Below are 11,969 nucleotides of genomic sequence, written 5' to 3' on the forward strand. Positions count from 1 at the left end.
AACAGCTAGCTGCATTTGAATTTGTTCCTTCAACAGTTATAAATAAAGAAGTTCAACGAGACAAATATTATGTTGTAAAACAATTTTAGTGGAATTGTTTTAATAGTTTTATTTTTAATAATATTCATTATAGTCATACTTTTTTTTTTTTCCCAAAGAAGTAAGACAAACCAAGACCTTGATGAGTCTCAGAGACATAGACCTATAGGACGAGATGTGTCGAGATCAAGATGTTTCTGGTATTTTCTTACTCCACCTTAGTCTCACTCATTGATTGAAGGCAATTAGTCTCTGGTATTGTGAGTCACAAATTGGAGGTAATTATACTACCTCAAGTCTGTTTATTATTATTATTACTATTTTTTTTTTCTGAAAGTACTTCTAGTTAACTTTTTGAGATAAATGTTTTGACAAACTAAAACAACATAAGGGTTTAAGATATTACCCATTCCAGCTGCTTCATTTCAAGCATGGATAAAAATGCACCTTCATTGTTTAGTTCATTTTACATTTAGAGGAACATCCTGCCCACATTTTTTAGTACTACTTAATGTTAGGGCCTGCCATTCTTTTTGGTTACCACTGCTATTCGTAATCAAATTTCTAAATTAGCATGCTGGATAATAGAAGACTTATCGACAGAAGATGTTTTGAAGTGACACTTTTGTACATTCATGAAGTTAATATTTGATTTAAATGGAAGTTGACATAAAGGATGAATCATGAGTTTTATTACATTGGCAGTTTGGTGTTATTGTTAAAAACCATTGTTTGCCTTTGTGAAGATCATGACGAGCCAAAGTGATCACGTGCACTTGCTGTTTTCTGGTTTAATTGGTTTAGAGCAGTAAGACTTTGAACAACCCTCATGATTGTGCTCAACTTTTAAATTATCATTGTGCTCAGTTTATCATTGTCCATTCCGAAACGTAGTCCATAAAAATTGATTTAGATTTTTAAACGAACTTCAAATGACTCAATGCAACATGATAAACTATGTAGATCGATTTTTAAGACACCAAGGTCAAATGGATACCTAAAAATCATCATTTTTTATAAAAAAAATACCATCACAAGCTAGGAACAAGAGATGATACATTGATAATGGATGCTCAAGGTATATGACCAGAGATCTATCTCAATTCTCTAAGCTCACTAGCATAGACGAAAGATATGTCACCTTCGAAGACAACAACAAGGGTAAAATCATTGACAAAGGAACCATCGATAACAAATTCAACTTCTCTATTGAAGATGTGTTATTGGTTGATGGCTTAAAGCATGATCTCTTAAGCATTAGTTAATTGTGTGATAAAGGATACATTATTAGATTTGAATCTAATACTTGCATTATTGAAAAACCACACAAAACACATCTATGATTGTCTTAAAATAAAATAATATATATATTATCGACATTAATGATCTATATAATGAAATATACTTTTCTATTTTGAATGATGATGCTTGGCTTTGGTATAGGAGATTAGGTCATGTTAGCATGAAACTAATCTCTTAAATTTCATTTAAAGAACTTGTAAGAGGATTTCCTCGTATCAAGTTTGTCAAAGATAATGTGTGTGATGCATGTCAACTAGAAAAACAAATAAAAGGTAGCTTCAAACCTAAGAACCAAATAAGTACCTCTAGACCTTTGCAATCGATCCATATGGACTTGTTCGGACCAATTGCTACATCAAGCCTAGGAGGTAGCAAATACGTATTTGTCATTGTGGATGATTATAGTAGATAGACATGGACTTATTTTTTGACATACAAAAGTGAATGCTTTAGGTATTTCTCTAAGTTTTGTAAACTTGTTCAAAATATAAAGAGTTTTATGATTTCGTCAATTCGAAGTGATCATAGTGGTGAATTTCAAAACCGTGATTTTCAAAAATTTTGTGAATCTAATGGATACAACCACAACTTCTCTACTCCAAGAAATCCTCAACAAAATAGAATAGTAGAAAGAAAGAATAGAAACTTACAAGAAATGGCAAGAACCATGTTAAACGAACATAGCCTACCCAAATATTTTTGGGCCGAAATTATAAATACAACATGCTATATTATGAATATGGTTCTAGTAAGACCACTACTTTTCAAAACTCCTTATGAGTTATGGAATAATAAAAAACCCAACATTTCATATCTTAAAGTTTTCGGATGTAAATATTTTATTTTGAATGAAAAAGATGCCTTAGGTAAATTTGATGCAAAATACGATGAAGGAATTTTTTCTTAGCTATTCTTTTGTTTCTAAAGCATTTTATATCTTTAACAAAAGAATTTTGATTACAGAAGAATCTATTCATGTTATTTTTAATGAAGTTTCTAAAGTTAAGAAAATTGATTTTGATGATGATAATAATTTTCATACTTTGAATTTAAATGAAACACTTTCTTCATCTAGCATTTTGGATGCATCTTCTTTTGAAACATCCTTACCCAAGGATTAGAAGTATGTAGATACTCATCCTAAGGAGCTAATCATAGGAGACATATCATAAGGGGTTCAAACTCATTTTTCTCTTAAGAATTTATATGCCAATGCCGCTTTTCTCTCCCAAATTAAACCTAAATACATTGACAAGGCCTTGAAAGATGATTCATGGGTCATCGCAATCGCAATGCAAGAAGAGTTGAATTAATTTGAGAGAAATGAGGTGTAGAAGCTTGTTCCTAGACCAAATGACCATTTAGTAATTAGTACTAAATGGGTCTTTAGAAACAAGCAAGATGAATTTGGTATCGTGGTTCAAAATAAGGCTAGATTAGTAGCCAAAGGTTTCAACCAAGAAGAAGGTATCGATTATGAAGAAACATTCGCTCCTATAGCACGTTTAGAAGCCATAAGGATGCTCCTTGCCTATGCTAGTAGTAATAGTTTTAAGTCGTTTCAAAATGGTTGTTAAAAGTACTTTTCTTAATAGTTTTATTTCTGAAGAAGTTTATATTGAACAACCTCCCGGATTTGAGAATGATAATCTCCCTAATCATATATTTAAATTGACTAAAGCTCTCGGATTGAAACAAGCCTCAAGGTCTTGGTATGAGAGACTTAGTTCATTTCTTATTAAAAATAATTTCTCTAAAAGCAAGGTTGATACTACATTATTTATCAAAAATTTTAAAAATAATTTTCTTATTGTTCAAATTTATGTTGATAATATTATTTTCGGTTCCACGAATAAATCTCTATGTGAATCATTTGCTATAAAAGTATGAGTCTTGAATTTGAAATGAGTTTGATGAGAGAATTAACTTTCTTTTTAGGCTTACAAATCAAACAACTAAGTAATGATATTTTTCTTAGTCAAACAAAATATGCTTTAGATTTGCTAAAAAGGTTTAATATGGATAGCTCAAAGGCTATCAATACTCTCATGAGTACCTCCACTTAGTTAGATATTAATGAAAGTGAAGGAAACTTTGATTAAAAAACTTATATGGGTATGATAGGAAATTTACTATACCATACCGTAACTAGACTGTATATCATGTTTAGTGTAGGAATTTGTACTTGATTTCAATCTAATCCTAAGATATCTCATATTAAAGCAGTTAAAAAAATTCTTAGATATCTTAAATGTATCATTAATATAGGATTATGGTATCCAAAATCTGAGAACATTGAACTAATTGCTTATGCTGATGTGGATTTTGTTGGATATAGATTAGATAGAAAAACAACATCCAGAACATGTCAATTTTTCGGACACGAACTTATTTCTTGGTCTTCCAAGAAACAAAACTCGGTTGTACTATCTAAAACTGAAGTTGAGTACATTGCAGCTAGTGCATATTGTGCACAAGTTGTATAGATGAAAAACACTTTAGAGGATTATAAGATTCATCTTAAAAATATTCCTATAAAATGTGATAACACAAGTGCAATATGTTTAACAAAAAATCTCATTCAACATCTTAGAACTAAACATATTGATATTAGGCATCACTTTATATGAGATCATGTTAATAATCATGATGTAATCTTAGAGTTTATTGATATAAAATATCAATTAGCTGATATTTTTATAAAGCCATTAAGTGAAGAATAATTTGATTTTATTAGAAGAGAATTAGGAATGTTAATTTGTCTGAATGCATGAATTTAATATATATCTTTTCCGGACTATCTTTCTCTTAATGTATTTTATGAATGAAGCTTTTATAAATTTATTTCATTTTTAGCTTCCTTGATATCAAGATTACTTTACATCCTTGCTCCATCACTTAATGATTTTTTTATGAGAAACATATTCATGATTTATGAAGTCTCATTCATGTGATGTTCCTCTCTCATGAATTCTTCCTTATTCTTCTCATGAAACATGAATTTATGAATTCCAATGGATATCTTAATCCTTGAAAGATGAATTTTCGTGTGTGATAATTATTTATAAGATTGGGGATTTGATTTCGTATGGATATCTTGATTCTTTTCATAAATCCCTTCTCTTTGTCTAAATAAAAGCATGTTTTAACAAAAACTTATTTATTATTTTTGACTTGATTCAAATCATTTCACAAATTTAGTTCTTAATGGATTCCCTCCTTACCTTCCTAAAGTTGCGATGACAAAGGGAGAGAAGTTGATAGAATCTATCACTTTAATGTTGACAACATTTAATGATGAGAACTTTTGAGTGTGAAACTTGCTTGAATTTTTTTACCACACTTGCATTGTTGAATTGTTCTCCTTTTTGTTGATGATAAAGGGGGAGAAATAATACTAAAATGTGGTAAATTGATGACAAATGTATGCAATATATTTCATCATATATACTTAAAATGTTTGCTTAAATTTCTTTCATTATGATAAGATATCTAGAGCTTAACTTGCTATTTTACAATAGATATCTTACCTTAGAATAATGAATTGCTATCTTTGTCATCTTTCATATTTGAAATATCATACTTGAAAATGGATATCATAACTTGACATCATACTTGGAATCATATCTTGAGAATATTAGATCATGATAAGAATCATGATATGCATGTTGATAAGTCTAATAAACTTATCTTATCAGTTTGTTTCTTGAATTCAAAGCCCTTGAAATCAAGAATGTTTTTTCTCAAGTATAATATATAGATAGGGGGAGTTAAGGTTAACTCCGTCTTGATTGTTATAATAAAAAAGAGAGAGATTATTGAATCTCTGATTTTGATGATAAAGTCAATTATAATTTGTTCGATCTAATCTATATGTTAAAAAAAGTGTGCAAGATTAACTACGATAGCAGTAAGACATAAAGCAGGTATTATGTTGGAGTCAAGATTGAGATCTCATTGGGAGTTCGAGAGTTCATCGGAACTCCGGACGTTCGTCGGAAGTTCTGCCTGAACCAACCAAGAAGTCTAGGAGCTTGCCAAAGAAGATCATCGGAACTCAGCAAAAAGATCATCGTAAAGTCCAAGAGCTTGCCGGAAGTCCACCGGAGCATCGCCGAGAGTTCGTCGGATGTTCACCAGAAGCTCGTCGAAAGAGCAATTGATACACCAGAATAAGAAGTACTATGATTATGTCTTAATTATCATTGTTAAATCATAAATTAAGTTAGGAATGAGAGATAATCCTAATAAATTAATTAGGGGTAAACTGGGCCGTTAACAAGGCTGAATTAAGTTGAATTGAGCAACCCATTCAGCCTCTGAATTCTTGGCCAATGGTGGCACCGCCTAAAAAGCAGTGCCCTAGGATTTCTAGGAGGTGGTACCGCCAGCAGTAAATGCTGCCAGCGGTGGTACCACTCCTATCAAGCGGTGGTACCGTCAGAGCTCGGTCTCTGAGCTCTGTTAGGCGATGGTACTAGGTGGTGGTACCTCTAGGACTCCGAAAATCTGGGATGAGACACTTTTTTGCTCCAATTATAAAGCTATTGAGGCTTATAAAAACCCCACCCTTTTCTGCATGAAAAGACACGAAAGTATTGAGATAATCTTGAGTTATTGGGGTGTAAAATTATTGTAAACAAGTGCTAGAGTCCTCCTCCTCTCTTTCTAAGTTTTAAGATCATTCAAGAGAGGTGTGAGAATTGTAAGGGTTCTCTGCTAAACTCATGAAAAGGAGAAAGTGCTATAAAAGGTGGTTGGTCTTTGTCTATTGATGGAAGGCCTTTAGTGAACGCCGGTGACCACAACGAAAGAGGAATCCGAAAGTGGATATAGGTCACAAAGATCGAACCACTCTAAATTTTGGTTTGCTTTTCAATTTGTGCAAGTTACAATACTGCAAGCCACATTACCGTCTTACTGCCTTCTCTACACTCACATACGCTTTTAAGTTAAACTCCTTAAGTTACAACCGACAAGTTGACTCCACGTGGTCGACACCTTAGTTCCACGTGGAGGGCACATCAGCTCTGTGTGACCGACCAGTAGGCTCCATATGGTTGACACTTTGGTTCCATACGGAGGACACATCAACTCTGACCAATAGGTCTCATGTGATCGACTCGTTCGATCCATTTGAAAGACACCTAGACATGGTAGGCCTCATATGACTGACATGGTAGAACCACCTAGCCAATCGTTCATCACCTCCTTAGCACCACACAGACTTCCTGTATGGTCAATAATTGGCCACACCTAATAAATGTCAAGTGTTATACGTCGCTAGATTCAATATAAATTGATGATAATTATGACTAAGTCCCATGTCGCCATTATTGCATGAATTGTGCAAAAATAAACAATTTCAAGAGTCTCTATAAAAAGGGACTCATAGGTACATCGTGACACCTTTACATAGTTTTTACAGGAATTACGACTCTCAAAGGTATTACTGATTGAAGGTAATATTTATGAGAATTCAATTTAAAAAAAGTACAAAGAGGCCTTTACTTATTATTCAATTATAAGAAACACCTAATCGAATTACTTTATGTGAGTTATCACTGTAATAATATATAAACTCACTTCACACTTACATAACTTTGTTGGTCAATCTAATCTTTTATGTCGTGCAAAAGGGAAAAGACGTTGACAAACTAAACGTTAAGCTAACAATGCTGAACACTTTATTTGTCATTACTAGACAAATATATTACCAAGCTCGCACGAAGATAGGATAGGGAGAGTAATGGATAGTTTCTGGGGATCCAATGTCCAAGATACACACTTTGACTGGACAAATCCTCAACATCCTGTTTTGCAGGAAGGTGGAGACACAAATACTTTAGAGAAAAAGATTTGGGATATGGGCAATGGAGAAGAATTTCTGTCCAAGTTTTAAATCAACGATATTAGTGTGACATCACTTTAAAAGTATATCAATCAAGTTTAGTTCAATTATGCCTAAGCTTTTGTTTTGTTGATTAAAGTGAATGGAGATTATGGTTTTTTTTTTTTCCAAGAGACCATGCAATTACTATTATATAGTGCATATATAAACAATTTTCCATTGTCGGGTGCAAGGACAAAATCTTTAACCAAATTATACCACAAGATGTTAAATTAAGAAGCCAGGTCCCAACATTCATATTATTATCTTCGATGGTTCAACTTTTGTGACTAAGTTTTCTTCCAACCTCCCGGCCCACCATAATTCAACACGCCATCGCGATAGTGATAGCTAATGTAGTAATAATCTATATCAAGATCATGAATCTCTTCAAAATCTTCAGGCGTTCTGTTATTACCTTGTCCATCCAGCAAGAGAACGTTCGTGAATTTTGCTTCACCTTTTACACCATTACCCATGGGCGGACTTGCTTCATCAAAGGGCGAGTAAACTAATCCACCCATCTGCACCTGGGAAGAATCTGCCATGTTGTTGAAGATTTCCTTCGGCCAATACCCAACAGGTTCCCTATCATTGTACAACATCCAGTTTGAAGTGAACCGATCCTAAGATGAAATGACAGAAAAGAGAGTTGATGAATTTTCCATTCTTAATGGACAGAGATACAGAAACATGAAGACAACTTGTTTAATTGAATATATAGCTCCCAAATGGAAGAAGGAAAATTCTTTCACATCAAGAAAGAAAAAAAAAAAGAGAGAAAATATTCATGTATGTGCTTCAGACTAAAGGAAGAAAATTTTCCTACCCTGTAAATTGAGAGTGACAAAACACTTTGTGTGTAGATCATGCCAGGGGTTATCCGAGTACTAACTTGGACAAACCCATGGCAATCCAGGTTAATACAGCCGGTCTTCTGGTAACCATCCGACTAACAGCAGAAGATTGAATACAAATCAGAATTAATAAATATCAAAAGAGCATGCATGTTAGTGCAAGAAAGTAAAAGAAAGAAACTATTCACGACGACACTACTCACAGTCCAATATGTGAAGAAATGAACCCGGTAGTCCCCCTCCTGTTGAAACTCCACCTATATATATATATATATATATATATATATATATATATATATATATATATATATATATATATATATCAGCCAAAAGCATTCAATTCCATATGCAACATTAGAAAAGACAAAAAAAATTAAAAAAAAAAAAGGCCATTACTTACCTGCCATCCAGCCTGCACGGTGTTAATGTAATTTTTGGGCCCTCTTTCCCCTTTGGTAAGAATGATCTGGCTCGTGCTTGCTTGGTTAATTGAAACACCTGAAAGCTGGAATACTTCCAGGTCTGCGCTTGCGCCATAATATTGTGGTCCCTTTTTAGCTTCAAATACCACTACAGCATGCTGCACATGGAGTTGTTCTAACATAGGTCAGTAACGGATGCATCAAAGCAGTTGTGCTTCGTTGACTACCAGAATGGAATGTGAATATTTTCTTATTATGTGTTCCGAAATCTATATATAATATATATGTTTTCTAAAAACTATTTTGAATTTTAAATAATTGTTTTTACTGCCTCTAATACAATTTTGAAGCTTCTCCTTATTTTCCATTTTTCTATATAATCTCTCTTCTCTATTTCTCTTCTTGTCATCTTTTTTTGCTTATGTTTGTTCTTCTATTTTCTGAAAAGCGTGAAACAAGTTAGTCTATGAGAAATATAAACCAAATTACAAATTAAACTATTATCAAAGCAATCGATCAAGATGAAATAAATCTTACATGAGTAGCTCCATCGTCGGTAGCGGTTATCTCTGCTTGCTGTAGTTGCATATGTGATTGTATTTGATGTGCATACTTTTTTGCTTTTATTAGATCCTCTTTCGTCGTTCGCTTGATAAGAACCGTTCCTGTAGGACATAGCTGTGGTAACGTTTGATTTATTATTGGTTCCTTGTTTATGTTGCCACCGCGTTTTGGAAACTGTTGCACATACTATGACAACATTAGCATATTTATATTATTCCTAAATAAAGAGGGTACGAAAGATATGCAAGCGGAAAAGAAAAAAAAAGGAAACATGATCTATTTATAATCATAAATGAAGCCAATGCAAATAGTAATTAATTTACTTATGAAAGGGAGATATTCTCATGGAGATTCAAATGAAAAGCTTTCGGTGAATGTTTCTTTTTACATTAACCATAGCAACAAGAAAATCAAGGTATTACAAGTAATGCATGCATTACAAAAGAAAATTAAAATCGATACCTTTCCGGGATAGGAACATGATACACATTTGTTTCGTAATGTGGGTGGTTCTATGATTACAGGAATTGACAAGTCCCCACCTGATGATGACCGAAGAATATGAAGGCTGATCATAAGGGGCAACCATCAGCTCTGAGTGCATGCAGGTTCCTTGGGGGTTTCTTGATTGTATCTGTTTAGGCAGTGTAAGGACTGGAGGAGTGGGGATTGGTTGAGAGAGGGGCAGGACCTCAACAAGACCAGCTGTGGGCTTTTGAGCACACGTTGATTGCATACTGCCATTGGCTGATTTCGAAGGATCGCAATGAATCAACCTTCAATGAAGTTAGGATTACTCCCTTCTCCATTATTTGCAAAGCTCTTGCTTTCATGTCATGCTGCAAATCTATTCTACAATCTGAAGGATGTTTATGATCTTGTCAATTCCTTATAACCTGGTGGACTAAACCCACAAATGGATGGTGTAAATTAAATATAGGGCCGCCTGGTTGGGGGTTGTGCATGTATTATTGGAGAAAGGAATAAACAGATTGGAGATTGAATCAGATGCGGATATGATTATCAAGTTTCTCAACAAGGAAGAATCCCCTCCTTGGAATCTGCTGAATGGTCTGAGGCATATTTTGAATCTGATATTAAATTTTTAATAATGTAAATTTTATCATGTTTTTAGGGAGGGTAATAGGAATGCTAATTGGTTAGCACATTTTGCTTTTTCTTGCAAGATATCAAACATTTTCAATAATAATATGGCTAATTTTTGTGCTCCGAGAAACATGGTGTGGGTTGTTATATATCGCTTCAGTGATATATAGCTCTTTGCTTTTTGAAAATAAAAATGATACCTTTCATAGTATATGCGTTACTATACAAACCAATACCAACTGTCAGTACAACTAATTATAAACTTAATACATAAGACTAAATTTTGAAAAAATAGAAAAAGAATTCTCTATGATTCTAGAAAGATCAATATATTTCTACAAATCAGAAAAACATAAATCTTCCAATGACCTTAATTAAAAATCATAAAATGCTAAAGGATGATATTTATGCTAACTTTTACTGTAATATTATTTTTGAAATTTCATTAAACACATATTTGATACAAGATCATCAATTCTAGTGTAAAGGGATAATGAATAACCTCAATAAGCAAGAATAATGAGTAAAGGGATTATATATATTGTTGCAAAGGATGATAATTTACCTGAAGTGTGTGATTTTTAAGCAGAGGATGATCAAAAGCTGGTTGCTTATAGATATCCACGCAATCGTAGGTAATCCCATACTCATCCTATATACAAAAAAATAAAATTTCATCAGTTCCTATTTTTGTATCAAAAATTAAATTACAATTAGAAAGAAGATGCATGCAATCGCCAAAAGGCACATTAACATGCTATCCGAAACCAAAAGCTCATCGTTTGCATCGTTTCTACACATATTAAAAGCAAGACATGATGAAGGTATACACAGGGATAGGATGAGAACATCTCTTCGGTTACCTTGAAAGATTTCACGTAAGGCTTGTTAAGGGTTTTGAGTTCGCTCTCTAACTCACTATCTTCTTCTTCGGTGAGATCCCAAGTGTTATCTTCTGCTGCTGCTGCTTGACTCCGCAGAAGAAAACATACAGCAAGGAAAAGAACTGACCGTCGTTTCCAATCCATGATTTTAGAGTCTTGAACATATATTTCTGGTTGATATTCCTATTTATACATAATCCTATAACATGTTATAGGAAATATCGAGCTCAAGAGGAAAGAAATATTACAGATATTTCTTTGCATTTTGAACGTACGCGTCTGATTTACAATATATTTTTGAATGAAATTTCACTGAGGGTATGAGATTTTTTCTTATTTTGGAAGAAAATTAAGAAAGTTGACATATTTCAAAATAAATAAAAAACAGTTTTATTTACCTTAATTAGTAAGAAAAAATTATATGTTGATATATGTAGATATATATACCTTAATAAGAAAAAATTATATGTAGATATATATACCTTAATTAGTTTATATTCCCATAAATCTTAATTATTAACTTTATTATAAGTTTCAAGACTATAAAATAATTCATACGAGAATCTTCATGATTTGGATAAAAATTAGGAATGTTTGTATATATTTCAAAAATAATAATTTTTAATTTTTATTCTCATTTAACCTAAAACTTATGTTTGTATATTCTGAAGAACTTTACAATATTTGTTTTCATCCATTGTCAAAGAATGATAAAAAGAAAGGATGAATTACAATGTTTTTAAATAGTGTTACAGCATTATTTTGCTAGTGAACAAAAACATTATAGTTGGTTCAGTAAACTAAAATACTATAACTATATTAAAAAATATTGTAATCAGTCTGGTTCGATTTATTTGACTAGGTTTTGATGAGAAATTAATTATTTATGATAAAAAAAGGTACA

The 11,969-nt window shown here is 32.6% G+C and overlaps 1 protein-coding gene across 1 annotated transcript; it reads right to left on the bottom strand.

Moving 5' to 3' along the window:
• Positions 1–7,521: 7,521 nt before the first annotated feature.
• On the bottom strand, positions 7,522–11,209 carry LOC103972727 (uncharacterized). The gene is made up of 5 exons (XM_065115543.1): positions 11,045–11,209; positions 10,747–10,833; positions 8,489–8,668; positions 8,127–8,183; positions 7,522–7,857 (listed from the first exon to the last, which is right to left on the bottom strand). The coding sequence occupies exons 1-5, from the start codon at positions 11,207–11,209 to the stop codon at positions 7,522–7,524; spliced, it is 825 nt and encodes a 274-aa protein (XP_064971615.1).
• Positions 11,210–11,969: the final 760 nt, after the last annotated feature.

Source organism: Musa acuminata, chromosome BXJ2-7 (genome assembly GCF_036884655.1).
Source record: "Musa acuminata AAA Group cultivar baxijiao chromosome BXJ2-7, Cavendish_Baxijiao_AAA, whole genome shotgun sequence".
In the NCBI taxonomy this organism is placed as follows: Eukaryota; Viridiplantae; Streptophyta; class Magnoliopsida; order Zingiberales; family Musaceae; genus Musa; species Musa acuminata.

Bases quoted from the DNA above. Each gene is read 5' to 3' on its own strand.
- LOC103972727 (XM_065115543.1), bottom strand. From the start codon at position 11,209: ATGGATTGGAAACGACGGTCAGTTCTTTTCCTTGCTGTATGTTTTCTT. The intron at 8,669-10,746 runs GTAAATTATCAT...CTCCATGTGCAG, and splicing joins TTAAAAATCACACACTTCAG to CATGCTGTAGTGGTATTTGA. The intron at 7,858-8,126 runs GTTAGTACTCGG...ATTTCATCTTAG, and splicing joins ATTGCCATGGGTTTGTCCAA to GATCGGTTCACTTCAAACTG.